The 27759-nt window shown below is 41.4% G+C and overlaps 2 protein-coding genes across 2 annotated transcripts in view; one reads left to right on the forward strand and one right to left on the reverse strand.

The window, feature by feature from the left end:
- Nucleotides 1-4716, reverse strand: part of ABCG5 (ATP binding cassette subfamily G member 5) — a 39957-nt gene extending 35241 nt beyond the window's left edge. The window contains 5 exon segments of the mRNA XM_032775021.2: nt 95; nt 160-258; nt 476-612; nt 3643-3764; nt 4577-4716. Of these exon segments, the coding sequence (XP_032630912.2) occupies nt 95; nt 160-258; nt 476-612; nt 3643-3764; nt 4577-4692 (475 nt within the window). The 5' untranslated portion in view covers nt 4693-4716.
- A 431-nt stretch (nt 4717-5147) lies between these two features.
- Nucleotides 5148-25775, forward strand: ABCG8 (ATP binding cassette subfamily G member 8). Its single transcript, XM_075064584.1, is given in 14 exon segments — nt 5148-5252; nt 6563-6673; nt 7506-7660; nt 10177-10417; nt 10853-10985; nt 11403-11498; nt 15023-15188; nt 15288-15380; nt 17313-17512; nt 17650-17726; nt 22262-22322; nt 22325-22522; nt 23675-23802; nt 24779-25775. Coding segments are annotated over 14 exon segments (1896 nt in total). The 3' UTR covers nt 24911-25775.
- Nucleotides 25776-27759: the final 1984 nt, after the last annotated feature.

Genomic DNA, 27759 nt, shown 5'->3' on the forward strand with positions numbered 1-27759 from the left:
ACACAGAAACTTCCCTCCCTCAAGATTTGAAAGTATCCTGTCTCCTGATTGGTTCTCTGGTCAGGTGACAGCCAGGCTTACTGAACTTGTTAACCCTTTATAGTCAAAGAGATATAAAGTACTTCTGTGCTATTAACTTTTCTTATCTGTTTATGACACCTTCTTTTTAATGAAGTCGCTGGAGTGCTTCTGAAGTGCGAGTAAAGCAGTGTAAGTCAAAGATTCTTGTATGGTGAGATAACCTAACAAAGTATCATTCTAAAACAGGAAAAGAACAACAGTATTGTAGTAACTCTGTGCATGGTTCTGCTTTGACACACATTTCATAACAGCATAGTTCCATTGACTTCTATAGATTCTCCTGATTTACAGCAAGATTAGTGAAATCACAATTAAGCCATATGATTCTATTATTATCACTACAACTTTGTGATAACAAAAAGTTCCATGCATAAGAATTAAATTAAAAAACAACCTGTTGAACATATGAGAAGCAGTCCTGAAATTGTTCTTTCTTCAGCTTTTGCCCATTCATGTATACATCACCAAAGAAATGTTCTTTTTGTCTCAGTCTTCCTGATATTGCATCCAGCAGAGTTGTTTTTCCAGAGCCTGTTAGAGAGTTTTAAAAAAAAACTCATTCATATTAATTCTTACTTTTATTATAGCAGCACCTATAGGCCCCAATCAGAGGCCATGACTCCATTGTGCTAAACACTGTACACATGTCTAATGAAAAAATAGATCAGTGTGAAAAGGCAGCCCGTGAAAGTTAAATGGAGTGTTAGAGTCTGTGCAAATTTCTATTGTTTTCTCATCATTTGGTAAGCACTATCATTATGCTTGATGCTATACAAAACATTGAGGACTGCAGTTCCTGTCCTATCTTTTAAAATCTAAAGAGAAAGACAAAACAGATCAGAAAGGATGGAGAACCAGGGCTGCTTCTGCTTCAAAACATTGAGAGCACTTTTTGAAGCATTTTTATAGGAGACTAGTAGGTTTCACGGGAGAAATAAGTTCTGAGGAGAAATGTAAAAGAAGAAATTTCATCTTTGGTTCCAGGGGCAAGAGGGAATTCCAGGAATAAGGGGCAACATGGGAGAAGTTATGAAGTTGAGAGTGGGAGAAGGCCATGAAGGTAGCAGGGAGACAGGAAGGTTGAGCAGAATAGTGAGGAAGAGGAGCAGGAGGAAGAGTCAAGAGCAGCACTGTAGGCAGGGGCAGGTAGCTTGCACTACATTTGGAATGCAAGAGGAAGATAATGGAGGATTTGAGAGGGCCTAACTCCTCTGCAGCACAAGGCCTATGCACCATTTAAGTACCACTGGAAGCTCAAAAAACAGCTTAAGTAGGGCTTAAGTGATTAATAGGCCCTGTGCTGGCTTTTTGCACAGGGTTTAATTTCATCCAAAATGAAAAAAAAAGATGAAAAACGTTAGCCCAGGAAACCAAATAACAATCACATACACAGACCTGAAAAACTCTGGCAAGTTTAGAAGAAACCATATTGTGACACAGAGGCCCCTTGGGGAAAGATCCCCTGTTATTTGCGAACAACTCTCATCTCAGGTCTGACAAACTCACCACACCAAACACATCTTACAAGGTATTTATGCATAACAGATAACATGTAAGGTATCTACTGAAAGCTCATAACTTATTAAGACTCGTAATTATTGTGAAATGCACGTATGGGTAATATTGAAGAAATAATATAACTATATTGAAAGGATGCTTTTTTGGTCTTGGCGTAAAACTTAGATACCAGGGAATGATTCATCTCAGGGATGGATTATTCAGGCAGAATTGTCAACGCTTCCTGATTAGCCAATGAGGTAAGGTGGGGCTCAGTTGTCTAGCCTTGCTTCCCAAGATTATCAATGGAAAACCATCAGAGACAACTGCAAACAACTGAAACAACTGAAAAAGTACCATTATAACAGTCAAAGGATCACCCTATAAGTGAATAAAGACAAGACTATTTCAGCATAATACAGAGTGGGGAAAAGCACTCTGGATCCATTCACTGAGGGAACATCTTGTGGCATGGGGATGTTTTCATGAAAGTTTGGAACTTGGTTCCTGCAAAGCCAACCAGCTCTACAACAGACTGAACTTTCAAGGGAAAACCTACTTTATTAGGCAGGAAAGATAACTATTAATAAGCATAGGTGCTAGTTTGCATTTCATGATTTTGTTTCATATTGTAACCATTTGTTTCCATCACTATCTTGCTTCTAATTGACTCTTCATTGTTTCTTAAATAAATCTGTGGGGGCAGAGGATCTGGAATTTCTGTGAGTAGCCAGTTTAGGGGCTAGATATCACAGGGCATATCAAAAGCACTTGGGGACCAGAATGCATCTATTGTTAACCTGCAAGGCAAAGACCGGGCTGACATAGCTTGGAGGAGAGTGCTTGAGTGGCTGAAAGGCTGGTGGTGTCAGGGTACGAGCTTAAAGTTACAATGGGCAAGACCCTGTCATAGCTTTCCTACTCAGATCTGAACCTTAGAGTTTAACAAATAAGTTGCTAGCATGAAACTTCCAAGCTTAATTACCAGCTTGGATCTTGTAGCACTGCCACCAGACAGGAATCAGTGCCTCCCTCACTCTGGTCTCCCCAAAACCTTCCCTGGGGGACCCCGAGACTCAGGTGTCCTGAGTCTCACAACAAAGGGAAATAACCCACTTCCCTTCTCCCTCTTTACCTCCTCCCGGGCTTCCCCTCCCTGGGTTACCCTGGAAGATTACTGTACTTAAACTCCTTGAATTACAAAACAGAGAGGACAATTCACCTTCCCCCCTCCTTCTTTTCCCTCCCACCAATTCCCTGGTGAGCTGCAGGCTCAATCCCCTTGAGTCCCTACTAGGAAAAAATCCAACAGGTCTTAAAAAGAAAGCTTTATATAAAAAGAAAGAAAAAGACATAAAATGGTCTCTGTATCAAGGGGACAATAATACAGGGTTATTGGCTTAAAAGAAAACATGAATAAACAGCCTTATTCAAAAAGAAATACAATTTAAAACATTCCAGCAACTACACACATGTAAATACAGAAAAAACAAAATAAGCCTGTCTTTCTACCTTTGTACTTACACTTGAAAACAGAAGATTAGAAAACCTGAAGGTAGAGAGATCCTCTCTCAGAGCTGAGAGAGCACTAGAATCACAGACAAAAGACACACACCCAAAAATTCCCTCCCTGAACTTTGAAAAATCCAGTTTCCTGATTGGTCCTCTGGTCAGGTGTTTGGTTCCCTTTGTTAACCCTTTACAGATAAAAGAGACATTAACCCGTAGATATCTGTTTATGACAGACCCTCTCTCACTAGAGGCAGGAAGTAACAAGGTGACTCACTGTCCCTGGTACCCCAAGAATAACCACACATATATTCTACTGAGAGTGCAACTGAAAATGGCATGTTTTTAAAGAGTACAGGTTGACGGTGACTATGTATACAATGATACAACTTTTCTTTTTCAGAAAGTCTTTGATAGTTTGCAAGAGTTCCATTATTTAAAAATACAAATCTAAGTAAACCACATTGTGACCTTATTACAGAAGTACCCACATTCATGTAGCATGACTTTTTTTATAGTAGTATTATTTTAGATTTGGAATTTTGAACTACTTACCAGAATTTCCCAAAATTGCCATAATCTGGCCACTATCTATGTGAAATGAGACAACTTTGAGGATCTGCCGTGTGTATTTTTTATGATATGATGGGATATCCCACCAAAGTCCAACACGTTCTCTTTAAAAAAAAAAAAAGGCATTTGGAAGAATTTAAATTAACATGTAAAAAACGTTTCAAAAATTGGGCTTGTGCCCTTTTTTGCTGCTTTGATGTATAAAGAGACTCGGAAAAAAAATAATTTCTAAAAGGTTTTTTTCTGCTTGTTTTTTACCTTAGTAGAACCAGACTTAACCTTCCTGACCTAACCTGGTTTTGGTGGATGACCAAATATTTATTGTGAGCTCTTTAAATGTAAGGATGAGGGTTTTAGACCTTTAACAAAACCACTGAAATTAAATAGCAATTAACAAAAAAAAAACACAAGGTTTTAAACAGATTTGATTAAAAATCCCTTCCCTTTTAATAGCTCATCTTATTCTGTATTGGCTCTGTTGGCATCACCAGCTCACTAGCTCCCCAGTCATACCAGAGTCTTCCAGCCAAGACAGAAGCTTAAATGTCTAAAAACAAGCAAAAGAAATGAAACCACAACCCTTTCAGGCTTTCTTTATACATCATAAATATGCATGAAAGGTACAGGCCTGGTTTTATTCTCCTTTGGAGACCTCCTTTAAAGAATCACTTATTAAATCTTCAGAAAGCAGAATCACTCCTTACTCTCAGGAAAATATAGTCTTAACTACAAGACAGATAGGGCCAAATTCATCCTTGGTGTCTCCCTTCACTGGACTAAGACTAAGGTCCATCGTCTTCAAACTAAATCCCTGTTACTGTTATGCTATAAATTAAGAGAAGTCTTATCCCTGTGGTCTGAGGATTAGTGCTGTTGCAGAGTCCCAGCTTACATTGCTGGTCCTTACTAGCTTTACCTGACTGTGTAGGAGATCCCATGGACGCTGACATTGTTACATGGAATCATAACAGGCATCCTTTCTTCAACTCTGGAACCCCAGTCACTCCTTTTCATCTCAGTAGGCTGCATCATCTTCAGGCAGACTGAACACTTTACTTAAATCACCCTCTCAACCAGCTAGTAAATCAGTTAATTCAGATAAACATTCAGTCATCAAGTTGCTACCACATTAATGGGTGTAGTTTCACTCTGCCAGTAGTCCACAGGATCAGTCATGGACTCAGCCTTATTTCGAAACTCAGGAATTTATTCAACAGAAAGCTGTGTAGCTGTCAATTCACTTTTTCTTTCTTTTCCTTTCCAAGCACAGTTGACAGATTAGCCATAACTATATCTGATTAACCTTTAGCCTATCCCAGAAAAGGAGAACATTGCCCCATCTACAGAGACATGTAGAACAGAGAGACCCAGAGTGTTAGGAGAAACACTAGCTATATTTTTGTAGGGGGCTTGGAAGGGGGTCAAGCTCAAAACCAAGAGGAGAAGGATTTCCACAGTAAACACAGTATTTAAAAACAGAAAAGAAAATGGCAATACGGAGAGAAAGCTCCATCCCAAATATGAAAGAAATGACTGAAACAGTCCCTCTGGAGCATGCCATTGGGAGCCAGGATACAAATCTGAATTTGTCGGTGACTGGAGTTCATACAGAACTGAAGAGGAAACTCCTGCAGACAACATTTAGCACTAGCTGTATTAAACAGCATATTGGATTTGACATATAGTGTCCTCCATCTGCATGGGACTGTGGAATGAAGGCAATATATAGCCCTTAGAGAAACAACATTGGCTGGTGGTCAAGGTGCTTGATTGGGACACATGAAATCTGGGTTCTCTTCTGGGTTTTGCCACAGATTTCCTGTGTAAACTTGTGCTTTAGTCCTCCTGTCTGTAAAGAAGGGATAATAGAACTTCCACACCACACAAAGGAGTGCTGGGAGGATAAATGCATTAACGTGCAAAAGGCACTCAGATATCAGTATTAGGGGCCATATACATACTAAAATTAACTAAATGCATTTGCTGGGGTGTGTTACTATATAGAAAGTGACTTTAATGTACTTTTCTGTTTGTTTGAAATTTTTTCAGCAATTATGGGAGGCTTCTGTATTGTTTCTATGAATAGTAGGTGCCTTGGTTTACCTGCTCAGTTTTGCTCTGCTATCTACCTGGACTCAAAGGGTTGAGTGAGACCTCAGCTGTAGTTTGGCTGTATGCAGGAAGTGCAGACAGTTATTTTAGATAAGCCCAATCAGCACATGCCAAAGACAATATGTGCGTGGATTCCTTTGATGCTTCCCCTCCAGCCAATGTCTGGCTTACAACAGGGCTAGACTGGAGAGGAATAAACCTGTCTGTCCAGATCATGGCAAATTAAGGGACTTGGAGAGGATAATCTTGGGGGGAGAGGGGGAAATCAGGAATAAAGACTGGATGAAAACTGGGCCTGTGGCTCAAAGGAAAAAGGAAGACTTTGGTCGAGGACCCAGAGTTAGAAGTAGGAACTTCAGGCATGCAGGCTCTCCCCACTTAAGGCTGAAGACTGCCTGGGCTAAACAGGGCCTGCTTAACTATGTAAGGAGAAGCTAAAAATCAAAGTTTCAAAACTTGCTCAGAAATAGGACCAAGGTTGAATGAAATTGGGTCCATTTTTGTTTTGAAAGTGGACATGTTCAGATCCAGACAAAAGCCAAGCAAGCAAACAAATGAACAAAAAACTCACCACATATTCTTTTTGAATTTTTCACACACCTCTACAGAGTAATTTTCCAGGTACTAGGCAAAGGTAACTCATTTAAACTATTTACATTTTGTGCTACAGTAACTAAATCTATTGGGCTGGTATTACACATTGAAAGCATTTCCCTTGCTGCCTCTCATTTTTAAAATGCTGTTTAGAGAAAGAAGTGAGTTGTAATTAATCTTTTAATAATTCCTATAGGGAATCAGGAGATTAAGAGATAGTATTTTTTGCTCTGAAGAGGATAACAGCCTGTATTTTACATACAGTGGCAAATCAAATGTCCTAGAAGTCAGAGAGCTCAACTACCAGGTACAAGGTCTACTTTATCTTGCTAATGTATACAACAATTTCCTTCTCGTAACATTTAGGCACTGTAAAAAGTAATGTGGAATTAAATTACATATAGCAACTGGGACCCTATCTTACAGTTGTTGTACACACAAACATCACTGAAGCCATGGAATTTTTGGGTACACGGTGAATACAGGATCGAGTCCTTGGCTGCATTTTAAATAGTGGTCTAGAAAGATCCTCAGTTGCAGCTGAGATATACTTCACACCGCTAAGGGGTGATACGGCCACCTTAGTGTTCTCCTGATTGGGGCAGGCTCAGGGCAGCATGAAGTTCCTCCTGAATAACCAAAATCCAAGGGGCTACTCTGGCAGCTGGAATCACCAGGGTGAAAAGTTATGTCTCCTTTCTGTCAGGAACTACCCTAGGCTGGACAGAGAGCTGCAAAATACTAAGTAGCTGCTGGAGACCCCACAAATCATGCCCATTGATTTAACAAGGAGAAATTCAGCTTGCAAAGGCTTAATGCTTTGTGTATATTTGGTAAAGGGCAGGGCAGTATTTGCATTTTCAAACAGACATATACACAGTACCTTTTATTTTAGAGAGACAGACAGATATTTGGTAATCAACCAGTTTGGCGATCAATGATAAGAAAGAATATATGGAAACAATGCATGTCTGGCAAATGGAATTAGCCAAAACATAATTTAGAGAATTTGCCCGAGGTTGGTTGCAGCTGTTTTCATGCATTTTCAGCTTTGTAATATATCTTAACTTTTGAAGTATTTATTGCTACAGTATTGACTTTCTGAACAAAGGGCTTTTTTTTCTATTTATTTATATTAGGTTAACATGGCATCTCAGATTCCCTGGTATGAGAACCTAGCAGAACTGAAAATGCCTTGGATATGGAACAAAGGCCCAGATTACCATGTGCCAGCAATCCAGAATCTGAACTTCAAAGTTCAAAGTGGCCAGATGCTAGCTGTGATAGGAAGCTCTGATAGGACTAAAAGCTTTACTGCATTGACCAAGCCTTTACAATAAAATGTACAATAGATGACAATAGTACTATTGAAGCCCTTGAATGCCAAAGGATATATAACCATCCAACAGAGAAACACTCCCTAGAAATAGACGTTATACATCACTGCAGTATGCTCATAAAAAATATAAGGTGGGCCCCCAGCAGAAGACAGTTAGATTTTGTTGTGAAAAGAATTTTTGTTACAATTTGTACATTTGCTTGCCACAAAGTTTCTTAAAGGATGTTTTTTCCATCATTTGATTTTATGGGCCAGATTTCCTGGGTCTGCCTGGAACAATGCAAAATGCCTGCAGTCCCTGCACTGCTGGGAGTGAAGGGGCCTTGCACTGGCTGACCCACCTCCAAAAGTGAGTGATCAACAGCTCTGACCAGAATACGTAGCTGTCCTGACTTCAGCTAGCGCCAAGAGTATGCAGTGGCAGTACTACCACCTTATGTCCACTTTGTGTCCTCATTGCAGAGACCAGTGGAATTTCCTCCATAATTTACCTGCTTTCTGGGGTTGTCTGGGTCAGAGATTTGCTTGCAAAATAAAGTTGTGCCTCGGAAATCCTCTGTGATAAAAGAGCTTTGGATGGAACATTATATTGCTATGTATTTGTTAAGTAGCTTACAGTAAGCAAAAACCCCATTCAGCTAACTGGTCTGAAACAATTTTAAAAAAAGTTTATTAACTACTTTATTAAATACTTTAGTGAAGTTGGTCAAAATTGCTGAGAGGTTTCACTTTATTGTTAGCAATCACTTTGTCAGTCACAAATGGATTGATATATGGTTTGCAAATGGATGGATTTCTTTTTTTAAAAAATTCTACATAAAAATAACCCTCAAATAATCAAGCAGGGAATTCATCTTCTAAAGTGAAGACCAGTAATAAATTAAATAATAAATAAACAATAATAATTAATAACGAAGGAATTGTGTGCATGTTTACAAGCTATATCACACAACATGAGAGAACAAGACATTTGTTATTTATTTCCAAATGTCATTTTGCTTCCATTATTTTAGTCTTGTTCCCCCTAAGTGTGAGCCAATGTTGCATGTTTTAAAAACACGATATTTATTCATATTCACAAATAATTCAACAGAGCAAGTTTATAATACAAATTTAGGCCAAGTCCTGCAATCAGATCCAGTAGTGTGGACCCTGTGTCCATGCAGAACCCCCTGAGGCCAATGGAACTACTCCTGTGCCTAATGTTAAGCCTGTGTAAAAGGTGTTTGCTGGACCAAGGACAGAATTCTCAAGACACCACATGATCACCACATGATCTGTGTAATTACAGATATGGTTAACTTCAGTCCATAACTTTGTTATGGAGTGGGAGGAGTTGGGTTTTGAAGATTTCAGGCATCTTTGGAGCTCAATTAGTGCCATTCTATATGAGGCAGCAGTCTCGCTGGTAGTCCTCTAGCTCAGTGGATCTCAGCCTTTCCAGACTACTATACAGTACCGCTTTCAGGAGTCTAGTTTGTCTTGTGTAGCCCCCAAGTTTCATTTCAATTAAAAACCACTTGCTTGTAAAATTAGTCATAAAAATACAAAGGTATCACACACACTATTACTGAAAAATTGCTTTATTTTTTATTTTTTCCATATAATTATAAAATTAATCAATTGGAATATTCAACATATAATATATATAGCAGTATAAACAAGTCATTGTGCATATGAAATGTTAGTTTGTACTGACTTTTCTAGTGCTTTTTATGCAGCCTATTGTAAAACTAGGTAAATATCTAGATGAGTTGATGTACTCTCTGGACGACTTCTGTGCACCCCCAGAGGAAAGCATAGCCCTGGTTGAGAATCACTGGTCTAGCCTAAGAGTTCACATTATAACTTCTAGAGATGTCCTAAACCTTTGGCTCAAAACAAAGTCAAACCCTGAACTCAGGTCTCCTACTTATTGGTGCCCACTGCATTACCTAAAAACCCTGGGGTTTAAATCCTCCAATTGGTTTCAAATGCACATTGCCAGTTTCAGAAAATGTTTGCAACACAGTTGAATTATGCTAGTTTTAAAAATACAGGGCAAATTCTGTCTGGTTGGTTTGCATAAGAACATGCCTCTAGACCTACATACCTACTGGTTTTGTCTGTCTTATCTCTCTTTCTTCCTATATGTTATACCATACTCATCATTATGATATGGGCAGCCAGAAGGAGAAGCATGTCTTAGAAGCTCTCTGCTGCAGTTCTCACTCCACGTTCAGGCAGGACCTCTGCAAATGTACTCCAGGAGGAGCCCTCTGGGAAGGGCTAATCAGCTACAGACCATCCCTTCCTTCACAGGCTGTTCTCCTTCAGGAATTCTGAAATAAGCTACAGTGAGACTTAGGGTGGGGGTGAATATGGAGCCACATGAATGTGGCAAAAACTTTTGCCTCATTTTTGTGACCAAATGGAACAGCTCTAGAATTTGACCCAGAGAGATTTTTAACTTTTTAAATTATGATTTTTCTAGCCTGTGTAAAAACATCCTTACTTGATGTGATAACCTGTCAAGATCATGGTGGCAAAATTAAATCTGGCCAAAACATAATCAATGGAAAACCCAGTACTCACCAGCTTGTTAAGAAATGCGTTGCACATGTGCGTCAGGATGATCAACTACTACCCAACCTAACAGTCAAAGAAACATTATTATTCATTGCAAAACTGCGTCTCCCGAAGACTTTTTCAGACTCACAAAGGGAAAAAAGGGTAATTAAAGCTGCTGAAAAAAAAATAAAGTTGTCAAAAATGTATTTGACATAATTATCCAAGTATGTTTGGGGTAAGAACAGTTAAATTGAACTGGGCATTTGTTGTGTAAGTTGTAAAATCTAAAGCTTGATTTGTCTATTTTTGCTTATAAATAGGTTTTAATTTTTTTTTGCTCTCAGATAGGAAGCTGCAGTTGTTCCAAATGGCAATTTAGGGAAAGCTTTAGGGAAATGAATTGAATTTTAGAAATGAATTGCTGAATTTTTAGAAAATGTTACCTCTGAGAAAGTCAGTTTCTTTTAAGCTGGCTATTGATCAGATAGCACAGTAATATTTGAATGATGATGAAAGCCAAACGTAATTTTGGATGTGCACTGTGCATTGTACTTAATGATTAAACAACTAACCCTTGGTTTATCCCGGACCCTCCAGGTGGAAAACGTTATAGCAGAACTGCGGTTACGACAGTGTGCAAACACAAGAGTAGGGAATGAATACATCCGAGGTGTGTCGGGGGGAGAAAGGTGAAGAGTAAGCATTGGAGTGCAGCTGTTGTGGAACCCTGGTGAGCAATAAAGTCATCCATCTTAATTAAACCACAAAACCAGATTGGTGAGGGGGAGAGGTTACATTAGTAAGGGAAATATTTTTTTTTCCCACTGGCTGCAGCAATTGTACCTATTTACATTTTAAATACAAGCAGGGAAGATTATTTACTTGGACATTAGTGGCTTTATTATGCGGTTTATTGACCTAATCGTCTCCCATTTAAGTCACCATAAGAATTTCTATTAACTTCAGTAGAATTGGAATCAGACCCTATATCTTGTGATCACTTTTCCAGTGTTATGTGCCCAGTCTTTCAGACTCTTATGCACACTATTAGTCCTGTTGACTTCAGTTGGGCTATTTGTGAGAGTAAAGATTAAAGGCACGACCTGAGGCCCCAACTGAGGATGATGTGAGAAAAACAGTTGAACAGAACCAAGCATTTCTGGAACAGCCCAGGACATGGTCCAATATTTCACAGAAATCGGCTATCCCTGCCCAAAATACAGCAATCCTGCAGATTTCTATGGTTAGTATCAAATGTGATCAAACAAATAAAAATTGGGTGCATGAAATCATTTATTTTCATAAGCTTATGTAATGCACTGATTTTTATTGAATTCCATTTGTTCGATAGGCAGGGCCGCTGCAACCATTTAGGTGACTTAGACAGTTGCCTAGGGTGCTGGGATCTGGGGGGCTCCATTTTCTTCAGCAGCAACCTTTGGCCGCCCTAGTCGCTGCTGGCATTTAGGCGGAGGGAGCTGGGGCAGGAGAGTGTGGGGAGGACCGCCTGCAGGAAGTGAGGGGGAGGGGCGGCATGCAGGGGAACTCCCCGCCCCAGTTCACCTCTGCCCCGCCTTCTCCCCGAGGTGGTCATGGCTGCTTCACTTCTCCCACCTCCCAGGCTTGCGGTGCCAATCAGCTTAGGCACCGAAAGCCTGGGAGGCAGAAGTGAAGCAGCGACAGCATGCTAGGAGTGCTCGTGCGCGGAGCAGTGGTGAGCTGGGGTGGGAGGGGTGCCTCAGGGCGGAGGGGGGGAGCTGCCGCAGGGGAGGGAAGGGGTGCCTCATGGCAGGGGTATGGGGGGGGCACAAGGTAGAAGTTTCGCCTAGGGCACGAGACATCCTTGCACCGGCCCTGCTGATAGGTGACTTATAAACCAATGCTGTATCAGAGCTTTTGTTACTCTTTGCTAGAGTAACAGTTTAAAAATAAGTGGAACTGCATGGCAAAAACAACCTTAAGCGACTGTGTATGTGACAATCCATCCACCCCTGCAAAGTATGGCTAATGTTTGCACTTGCTTTGTTTCACACACGGTTAGTCCCACATTTTACATGCTCTGGAGCTTTCTGCACCTAGTACAGAATAAGGGAGCCAATCAGTTGCACTTCTACAGAGATCTCTTTACCTTCTGGTTTCCAGAGTGGGAAACTGGTTTCCTAAGATAAGTAACTTCACCACTTCCTGGGTGGGGGAGCATTATGGTGACTATAGGAGTTCCCCATTTTCCCTGTTGTGGGACACTGGAGAAGGGGTGGGGGGACCTGAACAGCTGGTACTTTGTTCCTCTTGGCAAAGAAATCTGAAGTCATTGTCCCAGGTTCCTCCCTGGAGTTGCTGGTATCTTGGAGATGTCACTCCTGGCTGTGCCTGGCCCATGCCCCAGTGGCTCAGAGGGCTATGTGCAGCTCAGAGAACTCTGAGACAGATGCTCAGTCCTGTTGTCCCCAGTCGGCTGGGGCCCAGCGGGCTCAGGCCGCCTTGCTGTAGGGTGATCCCTCTGGGTGTGTCTGGAGTTGTGCTGGGGGAACCAGCTCCAGCACTCAGGGCAGGAAATCTGCGGTCACTGGTGGAGGCCTGGGCTTGGAGCACAATGAGGCTCTCTCCACCCCAGGGCTGTGCCTAGGGTGTACAGGACCTCCACCTGGGGAGACTGCCTCAGAGGCACTCTGGGAAATCTCTGTCATTTGGCCTTCTCTAGGCAAGATCTCTATGGTTAGTGGCCTTCAGGATGCTGACCACAGAGACGCTACCTTGAGTGTCGCCCCCCCAAATACACTGGTGTCCACACATGCAGAGCTATGGCTAGGGTGTCACTGGGCAGGTCTCTACTCCTCTCTCCTTGGCCACAAGGGCCTGTGAGTAGCAGCCAAACAGCAGCAACCAGAACCCCCCCTCCCACCAGCCTGGGGCAGCCTCCCTAGCTGGGCACCCAAAGTGTTGTCCAGCTGGTAGCAGCCAGATTCCCCAGTTCAGGGTCAGTAGCAGGGGCTGGAATTAGGGTTGCCAACCCTCCAGGATTGTCCTGGGGTCTCCAGGAATTGAAGATGAATCATTAATTAAAGATTATGTAATTTGATGAAATCTCCAGGTATATGGCCAACCAAAATTGGAACCCTAGCTGAAAGACCAATTAGAACCCTCCACCTAGTCCAGAACAAAGAGAAGCTAGACTTACCTGGCACAACCAGGGAGCACAAACAGGCACAACCTGGCACAACCCCCAGCACAACCAGGGAGTTGCCAGAGCTAGTCAGGAGCATAACAATTCCTCTTTTTCATCAGCTCATTCCATGCGATGACCTTATTAGCCTTACACCAGGATATTTACTGCCAATTATTTAAATAATGGCTTGCATATTAATTAATATACAAATAAGGGTCTGTATATTTGCTTAAATTCTCCAGATTTCTGATCCTTTAGCCTTAATGGGTATGGGCAAATGAAGGATTCCAACCCATCTACTTGCAGAAAAATGGTGCTATAGCAGAGAAAAAAATAGTGTTTATTAGTTGAGATTTTCAAAAATTTGTCTTTCATCCTGTCATGTGTACGGGGAGCACTGGAGATATTTTGTGCTACTTGTCTCAAAATCTGAAGACTGTAAATTAGCTGATCATATCCTAAAGCGAGGGGGGGGGGACATGTAATGTATTGTGTCTTCATTCATGGGATAATCTGTTTAAACTGCCTATGGACTAATGGAACAATCATGGTTAAATTAACAGCTTATCTGCTCCTTGCACTGAGCCTTGATCAGCTGTTTATGCAGTCTGATTTATCATTCTGTAAACCATAGCTGGCCAAGCTTATACGCCCCTGTGCTGAACTTGACTGTTGAACTATGATTGTTTGGGCATTTGGATGTGATAATTTTTGAACACTCCATCTAATCAATTCCAAAATTTTAGCAAAATGTTCTAGGTATCAAAGGGCAGAACCCTATTGATTTGAGTGAAAATTGGAAAACTGGAAGGAGGAAATGGCGACACACAGAGCCCCAATACCTGGTTAGCAGACTTGTCCCCTTCAACCTTGTAATTGTCTATAGAGCAAAGAACCTGTTGATGGCAGCCAATAACATATTCCAATATAACAGTATCTCCCCATCTCAGTTTAAAATGTTGACACCCTGAATGACTTAGCTCCCAGACAGGTAAATAAATACATGAGAATGGTTATGGGGAGGGGGAGTATAGGAGGGCAGGGGAGAAAAGGGGCACACACAGTATCCTGCTGGAGGAGAGAATGGGGGACCTTTATACGGGAAGAAGGGAGGCACACAGAGCCCTTGGGATGGGGAAGAAGAGGGCACATTGATAGAGGGGGAGGAAGCTGTAGGGGACACTCACAGGCTTGTATGTGACAAATGGGGCATGCGAGGGCAGACTAAGCCCTCTAGCCACTAGACTGCATTTCCAAACTAGAAAGAAAAATGTATTTATACCGTAATAGTAAAATATAGTGTTGTAGTGGTCAGCCTGAAAAGTGTCCAGTTTTTCCTTCAGCAATTAGATAATGTTAATTCAGGCTTTGCATGTTGTCTAGAGAAAATTTAGGGAACACTCTGCAAAAACTGAAGTAATGGTATTGTGTTATGTACAGCAATTGACAAACATTAAGAGTGACCACTGTCGCATCATATCATACAGATGTGCTACAATTTGGTAGGTTCTGTTGAAGATGAAATTTATTATTAGCAATACAAATACGAGTAAATCATCTCCTCTTAGGTATGTAGACCCATATCGGATAATGTTTTGCAGTTGATTTGACCAGCACTGATAAACAGAGCAAAGAGAAGGAGATGGAAAGTCAGAAAAGGGCAAGGTCACTTGCCACCTTGTTCTGGGAGAAGGTCAAAGATTCTGATGACGTCTTATGGAAAGCTAATGAACGAGCCTGTGTGATGACTGTTCACAGTGAACAAAGGTAAAATAATTGTTATTTATAAACAGAACTTGATATTCTTGATACGAAACAGTTGTTGAAATTGAGCTACTCCCATTTTCTCTCTTTGCTTCTGAACAGTTTCCTTTTCACTCCAGAAGAGGTGATTAACATGCACTCCCAGTCAACTGAGCAGTTACCAGGCGGCTTAAAGCAGTTTACTGTATTACTAAGGTAATCTTATTTTAAAAGGAAACTGATGTCTTGCAGGAATAACATTTAAAAATGCAATGGACATGAATGTTAAGAGAGAAGCATGAAGGACAAGTTGAACATAGGCTGAAAGTCTGGAGAAAGCTGTGTGATGAGTTTGTGTCACACTGGAATATAGAAGTTGTTGTACCAGATCTGACCCTACATCCACCCCATATCCTGCCACTCTTACTTCATTCTTCAGAGAAAGGCAGTCACACCTTTCCCCTTGATAAACCTAGCCAATTGCACTATGCTCGCCTAGGCAGGAGGATTCAAGAAATTTCATCAACTTTTTTTGACTAAGACATCATGAGGCATGAGATTTGTTTATCCTTATTTTAGCATGATTGTTACTGGTAGTGGCTGCTGTAGTTGGCTGTGATGTTCACTAGTACTTTCACAATTATTCAAAAAATTGTAATTAATTGGCTTAATGTGTCTGAAGTACCATTACTATCTGCTGAATCAGGGGTGGGCAACTTTTTGGCCCGAAGGCCACATCGGGGAATAGAAATTGTATGGCGGGCCATGAATGCACACAAAATTGGGGTTGGGGTGTGGGGGGGTGGTGGCTGGGGATGAGGAGTTTGGGGTGTAGGAGGGTGCTCTGGGCTGGGACCAAGGGGTTTGGAGAGTAGGAGGGGGATCAGGGCTGGGGCAGGGGTGCAGATTCCAGCTGGGGGTGCAGGTTCTGGGCTGGGGCTGAGAGGTTTGAGGTGCAGGAGTGTGCTGGGATCGAGGGGTTTGGAGAGTGGAAGAGGGATCAGGGCTGGGGCAGGGGGTTGGGAAGTGGGGAAAGGCTCAGGGGGGGCAGGCTCTGAGCAGCGCTTACCTCAAGCAGCTCCTGGAAGCAGTGGCATATCCCTTCTCCATCACCTATGCAGAGGTGTGGCCAGGCAGTTCTGCACACTGCCCCATCCACAGGCACTGCCCCTGCATCTCCCATTGGAACACGTAGAAGCTGGAGTGGCTTCCGGGAGCCGCGTTTTGTGGCCCCTGATCCTGTGCCCTGGCTGGAGTGGGGCTGAGCCGCGTGGTGCTGCCCCAATCCTGCGCCTTGGGCGGAGTGAGGCAGAGCCGCCCGGTGCGGTTCTAACCCAGCACCCTGGCTGGAGCAGGGGCAAGCTGTGTGGTGTGGCTTGTGGGCTGGCTTAAAATGGATTGTGGGCTGGATTTGGTCCATGGGGCATAGTGTGCCCACCCCTGTGCTGGATCATGCCAGAATTATTTAATGATGTATCATTTATCCTTAAACAGAAATTCTGCTTTAGCTCAAGTGATTCAGGTATCTAAAAGGGTGTCATCAGGAGGAGAGAGAAAACTTGTTCACCTTAGCCTGTAATGATAGAACAAGAAGCAATAGGCTTAAACTACAGCAAGGGAGATTTAGGTTGGACATTAGGAAAAAGTTCCTAGTTGTCAGGGTAGTTAAACACTGGAATAAATTGCCTCGGGAGGTTGTGGAATCTCCATCTCTGGAGATATTTAAGAGTAGGTTAGATAAATGTCTACCAGGGATGGTCTAGACAGTATTTGGTCCTGCCATGAAGGCAGGGGACTGGACTTGATGACTTCTCGAGGTCCCTTCCAGTCCTAGAGTCTATGAATCTATATTTTGGAGCTGGAGGATCTGATTTCTATCCCCACTTCTACCATGAATTTCCCAATGACCATGCTATCTAGAATGATGACAACCATGAAGTGCTAGCTGGCCAGAAATTTGTTAACAATAGTTTTGATTTGTACTATACATGTTCCTGTCTAAAACGCCAAATTCTCATCCCTTCTGAAGTCAATGTAGTTCCATATGTATGAATAATAAGAGAATCAGGCCAAAGTATCTAAAATGTAGCTTAACGGGTATTATTAGCTATTATAGTATCTTACGGTCAGTGTTGTTGTTTTTCTTAGTCGGCAAATCTCCAGTAACTTCAGAGATCTTTCAACGTTATTAATCCATGGATCTGAGGCCCTTCTAATGTCATTCTTAATTGGATTCTTATACTATGGTCATGAGAAAAGCAAGCTATCTATTCAGGACACAACAGCACTGTTGTTTATGATAGGTGCACTAATCCCCTTCACAGTGATTCTGGATGTTATTTCAAAATGTAAGTGTCTGTCAGTTTTAATGATAATGCTTTAAGACAATCAAACAAAATAATACTTAAATTGGTAATGAAAAATGTATTGACTATGGGCAGTTCTAGCATGAAATATACCTGTCTGTTTCTGTTTTATACTGTAGGTCATTCAGAAAGAGCTATGCTTTATCATGATTTAGAAGATGAGATGTATTCTGTTACTCCCTACTTCTTTGCTAAGGTAATTGGTTTCAGCTGTCAAGAAAAGTGTATATCTGGTTTTAACATGAAAAGTAAAAGCTTTGTGTGTGGGTGATGAAATTTTGTTCATACTTCGCACTTATCATGCCCATCATCTAAAGCTGTCATCCTGCTTCCCAAACATTTATTAACTAATTAATTAAGCCTCACAACGCTCTTAAAGCATCTGTCTCCATAAACCATGAGCCTGGCCCTAGGTCAGAAAGTAGTCAAGGTCCAAGAGGATCCTTTCAATGGCTACTCAGACTGCTGGGACAAGGGGATTTATAAGTCTCAGTGGCTGGGGTAGGGCAGGAGATGGAAAAGCCTTAGGTCAGATCAAACTAGGGGAGTTATTCTCTGCTGTCTCACCACTGAGCTGTCATGCTGCAGGGGCTGTCACACCTACCCCCTTTAAGGAAAATGAGCCCTTTTGTGTTGTTGGAGGTGCAAGTGTAATCTTCCACCATTCACTGGCCAGTCCCAAGAGGAGAGAAAGGGTAAAAGTGGGCCTTTGACTAAAAGAAATTGTAGCTTATCATTGCCCTCTGCGCTAATTGGTGAGAGAACAAGGTCAGGTCGGCATTACCCTTTAGGCAATCAATCATTACCCTTTAGGAAACAGACATCAATGAAGGGCAAGTACCATCACTTTCACTTCAGGTTGTCCCTGGTTGAGGTGTTGGGGCACAAGGAGGCTAAGTCCAGTGTCTCAAGTGTATAATTTAGAGAGAGTGGTTAGAAATCAGACTGGATGGTTGTTTTCACAATACATCTTTGAAGTGGTGTTCAGCAAAGGGTACATTTTCAAAGGGGCCTCACCGTGGCATAAATTTGCGGTTGCAATTATTTGTGACCCAGTTTTGCTGTTAGTCACTTCTGAACACAAATGGCATTTATATGATTTCCAGATGAAAACATCTATGCCTACAAATCAGAAGGCTGGAGAGCTGAAGCATATTATTATTTGTTCCCTCAAGAGCTTCTATCCAAGTTTTGGTTCCCACAGTGTTTTTTTTAAAAAAGCTTGTCTCTAAAATAACAAACCTGTAGTTGGTTATGAAGCACAACTTGGTGCCAATGTTGGGCATTCTGAAAAGGAAATGCGTTGTTTTGGATAGTTTTACATACTTTTTTTCTGCATACCTCATTACTGATGTGTTGTTGTGAGTTTAGTAACATGAAGAGACCTGTGTTACAGAAGAATCTTTGTAAATGCTGCAGTCTGACACAATGTGGCCATGATACATGTACATGCAACCATTAGACACACTTCTAAATCAAAGTGATCAGAAGTAGCACCATAAAAAAGTGACATAGAAGGTGGCAATTTCATCTTTCACCTTCGAGGGCCAAATTTTGTTTACCCTAACAATGATTGGAGAAAACCACCATATTAAATGTATGCAGCACAATTGTTTCAGAAAAAAGCATTACAAAGATGCTTTTTAAAATATGCCTTGTTATTGCCAGAGCTGAGGCTAATCCCTTCCTTTAGGAAAGCTCTGCCCACCACAGCATCTGTAATTTAGGTTTCCATTCCCACACAAGATTTACAACCCTCATGAGTGGCTCTGGGGGAAAAAATATTCTTTGTAGTTCATATTGACAACACAGCTTTCACAATGAAATAATATCAATTTTTTATGAACCATAGCAGTAGAGGTATATTATTAGGTGACCTTCAAGTACACTCCTGCTTATCTCCCATGGGTGAAGTGATCACACCACTACATATGCCTTTTACTACTTATTTATCAAAACTCGAATGTTTTTGTTTTCCAATGGATTAACTCAGCAGTTCACAAACTGTGGGTTGGGACACCAAAGTGGGTGGCAACCCCTTTAAAATGGGTCACCGGGGCTGGCCTAGACTTGCTGGGGCCCAGGGCTGAAGCTGAAGCCTGAGTGCCACCACCTGGGCCTGAAGTTGAAGCCCGAGGGCTTCAGCCCTGGGACTCAGGTTATAGGCCCTCTGCTGGGGCTGAAGCCCTTGGGCTTTGGCTTTGGCCCCCCACCAGGACAGCAGGACTCAGGCAGGCTCAAGTTTCGGTCCCTCCTCCTGGGGTCTTGTAGTAATTTTTGTTGTCAGAAAGGGCAATGAAGTTTGAGAACCCCTGGATTAACAGCAGAATGTGCTGCTCCAAAAAAGGGCAAAAATGAGGAAGGGAGTTCAGAGTGGATGACTCAGGCCACGTCTACACTACGGGATAATATCGAATTAGCTAAAATCGGTTTTATAAAACTGATATTATAAATTCGATTTCATGCGGCCAACTAGCACAGTATTTGGCATTGGGCGTCATGGTCCGGCTTAACGTCATTTCTGAAGCGATTGCATTGTGGGTAAGCTCTTCCAGTATCCCAAGTTCCCGCAGTCTCCCCCTCCCCTTGGAATTCTGGGGTGAATCATTTATGTCGCAGTGGTTTGGGTAAATTGTCGTCAGTTCTCTATCCTCTTGGAACACCATCAGCTGACAATCCTTTCACGTTTTCCCCTGGATTGCCCTGGCGACGCCATAGCCGGCCATTGGATCCGTCAGGCTTTTTTTTTTTTTCCGGCACCGTTGTGTTGTGGATGCCGCGGACAGAGAGGCAATACTCCAGTGCTTACACCAGGAGCATTCACTTGCTTTTTGCAATGATAGCATAGATGGTTCTACCGGCGTTCTGTCCCATCATACTGCTGAGTAACCTCCGCATGAAATGCGGTTCGCTTTCCCTCTGTACTGTCCGCTGCTCTCATGGTGCCCCTGGCTTGAAATCGGCCGGGAGGTTCGAGCAATGCAAAATTGAGATTACTCCCCGAGTCAGCCTTCCTTATTGGTTTCTACAAATAGAGTCACGTCCTGCCTAGACTAAGGGGGCAATGTATTAGAGGCCAGATGTATCAGACAGCACCAGTTCTGCTCCATGTATATCACAGGGGGTGCCCCGCAACACGCCACCCGTTGCTCCTTCTCCCGCCACCTTCCTGGGTACTGTGCGTGGTCCTGCCCATTTGTGTCCTGAAGTATAAGATCAGGACTAGAAACATCTGATGTGACTTAAGTAGGGGAGGAGCCTCCCGGCGCAATGATAGTTCGAGGCAGGACTTAAGGGTGAGGAGAGGAGCCACAGCATGCTGCTGCTATGCAGTCCAGGCAGTACAGAATCTTTTCTTTACACAGGAAAGGAGAGGGGGCTGAAGCCCCAGTTGCTATGATGAAGTAGTTATTGCTTTCTGTCTATCTCTGGGTAAGTAACCAGGAATGATCCTCTGTCAACATGTTTAGATATTCATGAGGCGGTTACTAGTTCTACGCACCGTCTACCACAGGGGAGGGAGAGAGAGGAGCGTGATACTGCTCTTCACTTGCCGCTCGCATGCGCTCTACCAGCAGCATTCCGTGAGTAGGGTGACACTGCAGAAGTCAAGACATGATTTTTTCCCTCTTTACGTGGGGGTGCCATGGGAGAACTGAGGAGATATTCCCCTAACCCCGCCAGACACTGTGTTTGATACAGACATTGGAGCTCAGCCAAGATGCAATACTTTCAGAGACTGCTGTGATGTGGGATAGTGGCATCCTCAGTACCCCCTCCATCAATGAGCGTTCCATTTGAGGTCTCTGGCTTCCCGTTACGCTTGCGCAGCCTGTGTATCCTGGGATTTTTTTTGTCAAACGCTTTGGCTTTCGAGTGTTCTGTAATGGAGCTCTGATCGAACAGATTGTCTCCCCATTACGGCGATCAATCCAGTACTCTTCCCGTCACGCGCCTGCTGAGCTCTTTTGGATTTGGGGCTGCTCGCCACCCGTGCTGATCGAAGCTCCAAGCTGGGCAAACAGGAAATGTATTCAAAAGTTTCCGGGGCTTTTTCTGTTTACTGCCCGCTGCATCCGAAGTTCAGATTGCTGTCCACGAGCAGGCCGTGGTGCATGTGGGATACTGCCGGAGGCCATACCCCCTTCATTTCCGTCCACACTAACCGTATCTGATATTGTTATATGATTTAGCGCTACTCCTCTCGTCGGGGAGGAGTACAGAAATCGATTTAAAGTGCCCTTTATATTGATATAAAGGGCGTTGTAGTGTGGACGGGTATAGCGTTAAATCGATTTAACACTCTTTAAATCAATTTAAACGCGTAGTGTAGACCAGGCCTCAAAGTATACTCGTCTTAAAGATTCAACAGAATTTGGACTAACATACATTTGCAGCGACTTGTTAGTGGCATTATTGCCATCAAGTTTATGAGCTTTTATGGGAAATGTCTTAGATTCTCAGAAATTGACAAACTGTAACAAAATAAGACATATAATCCTTAAAAAGAAGCCTATCAATTTAGGTTTTAGTTATAGAAAATGTCACAACTAGAAATGGAAGGAAAATGAGCTGAGATCCTCCTATTTCTGTTTTTTTTTTAGTGTGTCACTGACAACACTGAAGAAGGTGATTGCATTTTAATAGGTTATTTCCTGCAAATGTTTTTTTTAAATAAATATATTAATATGAGAAAGTTCCATAATTTTCAGTGATTTTTTTCCTCAACAGATTTTGGGGGAGCTTCCAGAACACTGTGCTTTTGTATTAATTTATGGAGTTCCTATCTACTGGATCTCAGTCCTGAACCAGAACATTTCCTTCTTAACTTCCTGGCAGTCTGGTTTGTGGTTTTCTGTGCCCGAGCAACGGCACTATGGTTTGCAGCACTGTTCCCAACACTGCAGATGTCAACCTTCTTCGGCAACACCATTTTCACAACATTCTTCATGAGTGGCGGTTTCGTGGTAAGGTTAGAAAACCTGTGGCTAGGTAAGACTGGCAAATGAAGTCATAACGGGCAACTACTTATAGCTTTTGTAAATCATAGGCAATTTTTTGAGGCATTATGGCCTAGTGGATAGAATACTGGACAGGAACTCAGGTAACATGGGTTCTAATCTCAACGCTTCTGTTAGCTTATAGGGTGGTGTTGGATAAGTCAGTTCATCACTATGTGCCTCAGTTTTCCCATCCATCTATAAAATGGGAATAATATGTACTATGTTTTGAGATCTATGGATAAAAAGCACTATTTAAGAATGTAGTATATGTACTGTACATTATTTTTGTTCTGTTCCAGGTTTTGTAAATATAGAAATAATTCAATGATGAGTACAAAACCAGTCTCATTGATAAGTTCAAAATTACACTCAAGGCTACATAAAAGTGTCATTTAGAAAGCCTTTAACACAGAATTTAGCACTGTCATGTAATAAATAGCAACAGAATACGAGTTGCTTTGCTACTGTCGTCTTTGAACTGTCAAGTTAAATATTTAAAGGAAACAAATGTTTAGGATACAGTACTTAAATGAAAAATAGTTTTAAAAAATCAACAATTTTTACTGATAATGCTTATTTAGTTTCAGCTCGACTTGTACAATGATGTCTCAATTGTACTGTTTATGGTCAGTTTCTAGTCAGTATTGAGTACTCAAAGCACAAGGACAGAGTTTCAATGTCTGATCTACATAATAAGCAGTCTGTTAGACTGCAATTTAAATAAAGCTTTATTGGAATATTTTCAAAAAACACTATGTTTTTAAAACAAAACTTAAAATTTTAGTCAAATTTGACCAGAGTCTGTCCTCTTTTATATTTTATTACTGGAACAAAGTGGCTCTGTAAAATATATATAATAAAAACAAACTAACAAATCAAAAAACCTTATCGTAACTGGGGACGTGCAAAAAGCCTTCCAGAAGAGCTACAGTCCTTTTTTTTTTTGCCAACCTCAATTCTTCATCCAGTTTTGGGTACCAAATTTCTATGCATATTTAATTTGTGTGGACAAACTAATCAAAGACTTAGCTGATATGAGGATTTGATTCATATAACTTACGTAAACATAGGCTCTTTTGTATGTTTATATTAAGACAGATTCCTCCCTTTCTTTCTCTCCCCCTCGTACCATCTTTTCCAGTTCCACTTTGGATTTCTAAACTATCTTTTGTCAGATGGAGTTACAAAAGCCTGATGCAAATTCAGTTCACTGAACTCACATACCAAATGACAGTTGGAAATGTTACCTTTCAAATTCCAGGGAAACTTGTAAGTCAGTCTCCCAGAGAGATTTTTATATTTGATAAATAATTTGAGGAATAGGTACTAAAGGCATTTATTATTGTAGTTGGCTAAATGATATATGCCTTGATTCAGCAAAGCACTGTCAGGGCATGCTTATGCTCATTAACTTTGCTAAATTAGAGCCATAGCACATGCTGTTTGACCGTCGGCTTAAGCCTGAGCTGCAGCATCACCAAAGTTTTGTGGAATAATATGACTGCTCCCTTTCCCTGTCAACTTGCTATTTGAGCCCCCACATAGGCAGAGTGGGAAATGAAGTGGCCAGAGTTTGACAGAGCCATATTAAATTAGTCCCAGCCTAGCATACAGGAGGGAGGGAAAGACATTGAGATACATTTTCCCCCTGTACTAGGGAACTTTCAAAGCCTGCTTGAAGCAGTACAAAAGGACGGGTGCCAGTTGCTGCAAGAATAACGTAGAGAGCCACTGGTGTAGTGATTGGATGTCTTGGCATTTCATTTTTGGAGTGCCTGTTACTGTAGATACTAAATGGAACAAGTTTGGTAGTGTCACTTTGGTTCTCCAGTGGATGTGTGTTCATATACTCAAGACACCATATCATATAGCACAAATGGCAGCCTCTGCTTGAGACAGGTCATGCAGTGGCAGATTTGTGTCAGAATATTTACATGGTGCCTTGTTATCTGGGGAGGGGAAAAGATGAAATCCATTTTAAAAGAGCAAATAAAGCCATAATTCCCTTCACAAATCTCAGCTACACGTTTGTTGGAAAACACTGTTTAGAAATAGAGCTGTGTTCCTCATAACGATACACTTGTTGAGAGGTGTGACAAAGCTGATCTTGCTGTAACTGAAAATAAGAACACAAAAGCCACCAGGGGCAAGGAAGGAAAAGGAGCAAAACCAAAGACATGTGCCACTTTGCACATCCATTTTAAAGAGATTTTTAATTACTATTTTGTGGTGTCCGTGCTTACAGGTAATTCAAGCTATGAATCTGGACTCATACGCTCTCTACACAAGCTACCTCATTGGTATTGGTACTGGTTTCATGCTTTTCTACTATTTATCTCTGAGGTTCATCAAGCAGAAATCAAATCAAGATTGGTAACAGAGTAAAAATGAAGGAAAGATTAGCATGAGTGGGTGGTTGGTTATTGTGACTTGTGTAAAACACCTGCCCACTCCCTCACCGCAAAAGGGATCCCACCTTTTACACTTCATGATGTTCATGTTTTTTTAGTACACTACAGCAAAGATGTACTGTAAAACTCATTCTTTTAATATCACATTGTTTTATGTAAACCACTGGATGGCAGCAGAATACAGATAGTTGAAAGCCAGCTTCAGAATCTTTGACTGTGCTATAAGTGGTAAAAAAAACTAAACTACTAACTTGTGCCTTCAACGTTTTTCCTTTTGACGTCGTCATTATATAGGTGACAAGATACATGTGACTCACATATATGTTTTAGTTCAAGAATATGGGGCTAGATCCTCAGCTAGTGTAAAGCAGTGTAGCTCCCTTGACTTAAATGAACTTACACCAATTTACACCAGCTGAGGATCTGGTCTATAGACTCTAAATGAATATTGACCATATACTTAATTTGGAGACTCAGATAGAGTAACAGTATAATGAAAATAATGATTTACATTTTTCAACATCTCTCACCCACAAAGATCCCACTGTATACACTATATATAAATCACTTCACTCAGTGCAAGACAGCAGACAGAGAATGATAACTTTGTAACAAAGCAATTTAGGACAGGAGATGAAGCCTGTGATTTCATTGAAGCTACTGAAGAATTTTATGTAGGCAGAAGGTAATGATCCAAACCAGAGAGTTAAAAATAATTCAGAACAATTGTTAAATGTTTCAGAGATTCTGCATTTGTATTTTATTTGCATGTTGTTGATGCACTTCTGTTGACTGTATGGATGATTCCTTGTTACAAATCAATATGTCACTATGTATGTATGGGGGTTGCACTGTGATTAACTCTCCGACAAAGCCCAGCCTGAGCAGGTAAAGTAGGATTGAATGAACTAGATTCACCATTAGACAGCAGTAGGAATCCAGAACATGTCAAGGCTCTTTTTTGGTGACTTCTACCATTTTTTTTTTTTAGTTTTCTTGTTAAAAAAAAAAAAAAACCAAACAGCTCCCTCTCTCCAGTATTGCTTCTGCAGTTACCTTTGCTCTTGAAAAACATGACCAGAACTTATCCCAGATTTCCACTGCTTTCTAATGGCAGAGCCAGTTCTTTCAGTCCTACTTAGCATCATTAAATTGTCAGGATGGCAGCTTCCTGTTGGATTATTCCTTTTTATTATATTTAAGGCACTTAATTTTTGTAAAGTGATTTACTCTTCTTGGTAATGATCTGTTGTGATTAGAATCTCTTTTATATTACATTGAAATTTTAAGGGTGTATATTGGTACTTCTATTCTAAATCTCTATTTCCAAGGTATTTAGAGGATTAAATTCTAGGCTGACTCTCTGTTGTGAATTCACTTTGATGTTTAGTAAAAAAAAAAAAAAGGAGACACAATGGGAGAAATTAAAGACAATAAGGGACAGCTCTGAATTTTAGGGGCATATTGTCATGAACAAAAATCCTCAGGCATCTAGATAAGAATATACCCATAGCCTTAACTTTGAATTTCCTTCCTTTTGTGAAATTAGGCAGGCTGTTGACATTATTTAAACAGTCTTTTTCATTTTAAATTCCACCCTCTTAACAGTATGTATGGGGACCAAGCAATGTGAGTGTTTTAGAGGTAGTGTTATGACAAGGGTAGATGTATACATAATGGGACTCGAATTGTGAGCCTAGGAGCAGCTTCCTTATGGAATGTTGGAAGAGAGCAATCACAGGAGGTAACCAGCGTGTATGTTTACATTAAAAAGGCTCACATTCTATATACTGCAATTACATTAGTGGATTATATATGATCAAATTTTGTTCCCTCCAGAAATGGGACCTTAATGCCTGGAGATACTAAAAGGGGGAAATAGTCTGTGACTGTTGTTACAGACTACAGCACCCTCCCCCTCCCCCTCTCCCCTCCAAAACAAAAAAGTAGTCTTGGACTGACAGCACTTACCTTTCATTGCCAGCAATCCCCCTGCCCCGAAATCTGTGCAGAAAAGAGGGGAAAGGGCAGGCCAGGGGAAAAGGTGGGTGGATGACACAGCCTGACCCTATGGAGATTGAAGTGGAAAGATAGTACAGCACTAGAATTATTTTTCTTATAGGCCCCTTCTGTGCCAGGATCTGGTGGGGGCATAAAGCCTCTATTGCAGACATCCTTCATTGGCCCCTCAGGATCCACAGGGTTTGTGGGTGTCTCTTGTGGCCTGTACAGTGCAGGAAGAGGGGAGGCAAACATTCACTTCCCTACTAGCTTTAATGAGCAATTGGGAAACCTCCTGCAGATTCTGTCTTTCACCACTATTCACCAGATTTTATTATAGGAAGGATAACGGAACCCAGGGAAGCTTTCATTGCATGGGGTAGTGAATATATGGGTAGCTGCATTATAACTTGCATCCTGTTCTATAAAGCATTAAACTCACTATAAATTAACTGAGGGAATAAATTTCTAAAAAAGCAGAATTACATTTGGCTTAGGTGGATCAAGGGCAACCTCCATGCAATGGATTTCAGATTTGATAGTCTGTTCTTCCTCTACACACAGAATTCCTTATATGGCCCTCCTCACCATAGTGTTGAGGTACCTCCTAATTTAATTACAAGAATGAACAACAAGCAAAACTTCCACTGACATCATCAGGAGTTACACACGTACATATGTAGAGTAGAATATCAGAGTCAGATCGAGCCTGTGAACCTGGGAGCAGATTATGCTCAAGCTGCATTTCTAAATGCAGGACTATCTACTATGAAATCTCCCACTGCATCAAGTAACTTTCCAGGATAAGCAGAGA

Source organism: Chelonoidis abingdonii, chromosome 3, assembly GCF_003597395.2.
Source record: "Chelonoidis abingdonii isolate Lonesome George chromosome 3, CheloAbing_2.0, whole genome shotgun sequence".
NCBI classification, from domain to species: domain Eukaryota; kingdom Metazoa; phylum Chordata; order Testudines; family Testudinidae; genus Chelonoidis; species Chelonoidis abingdonii.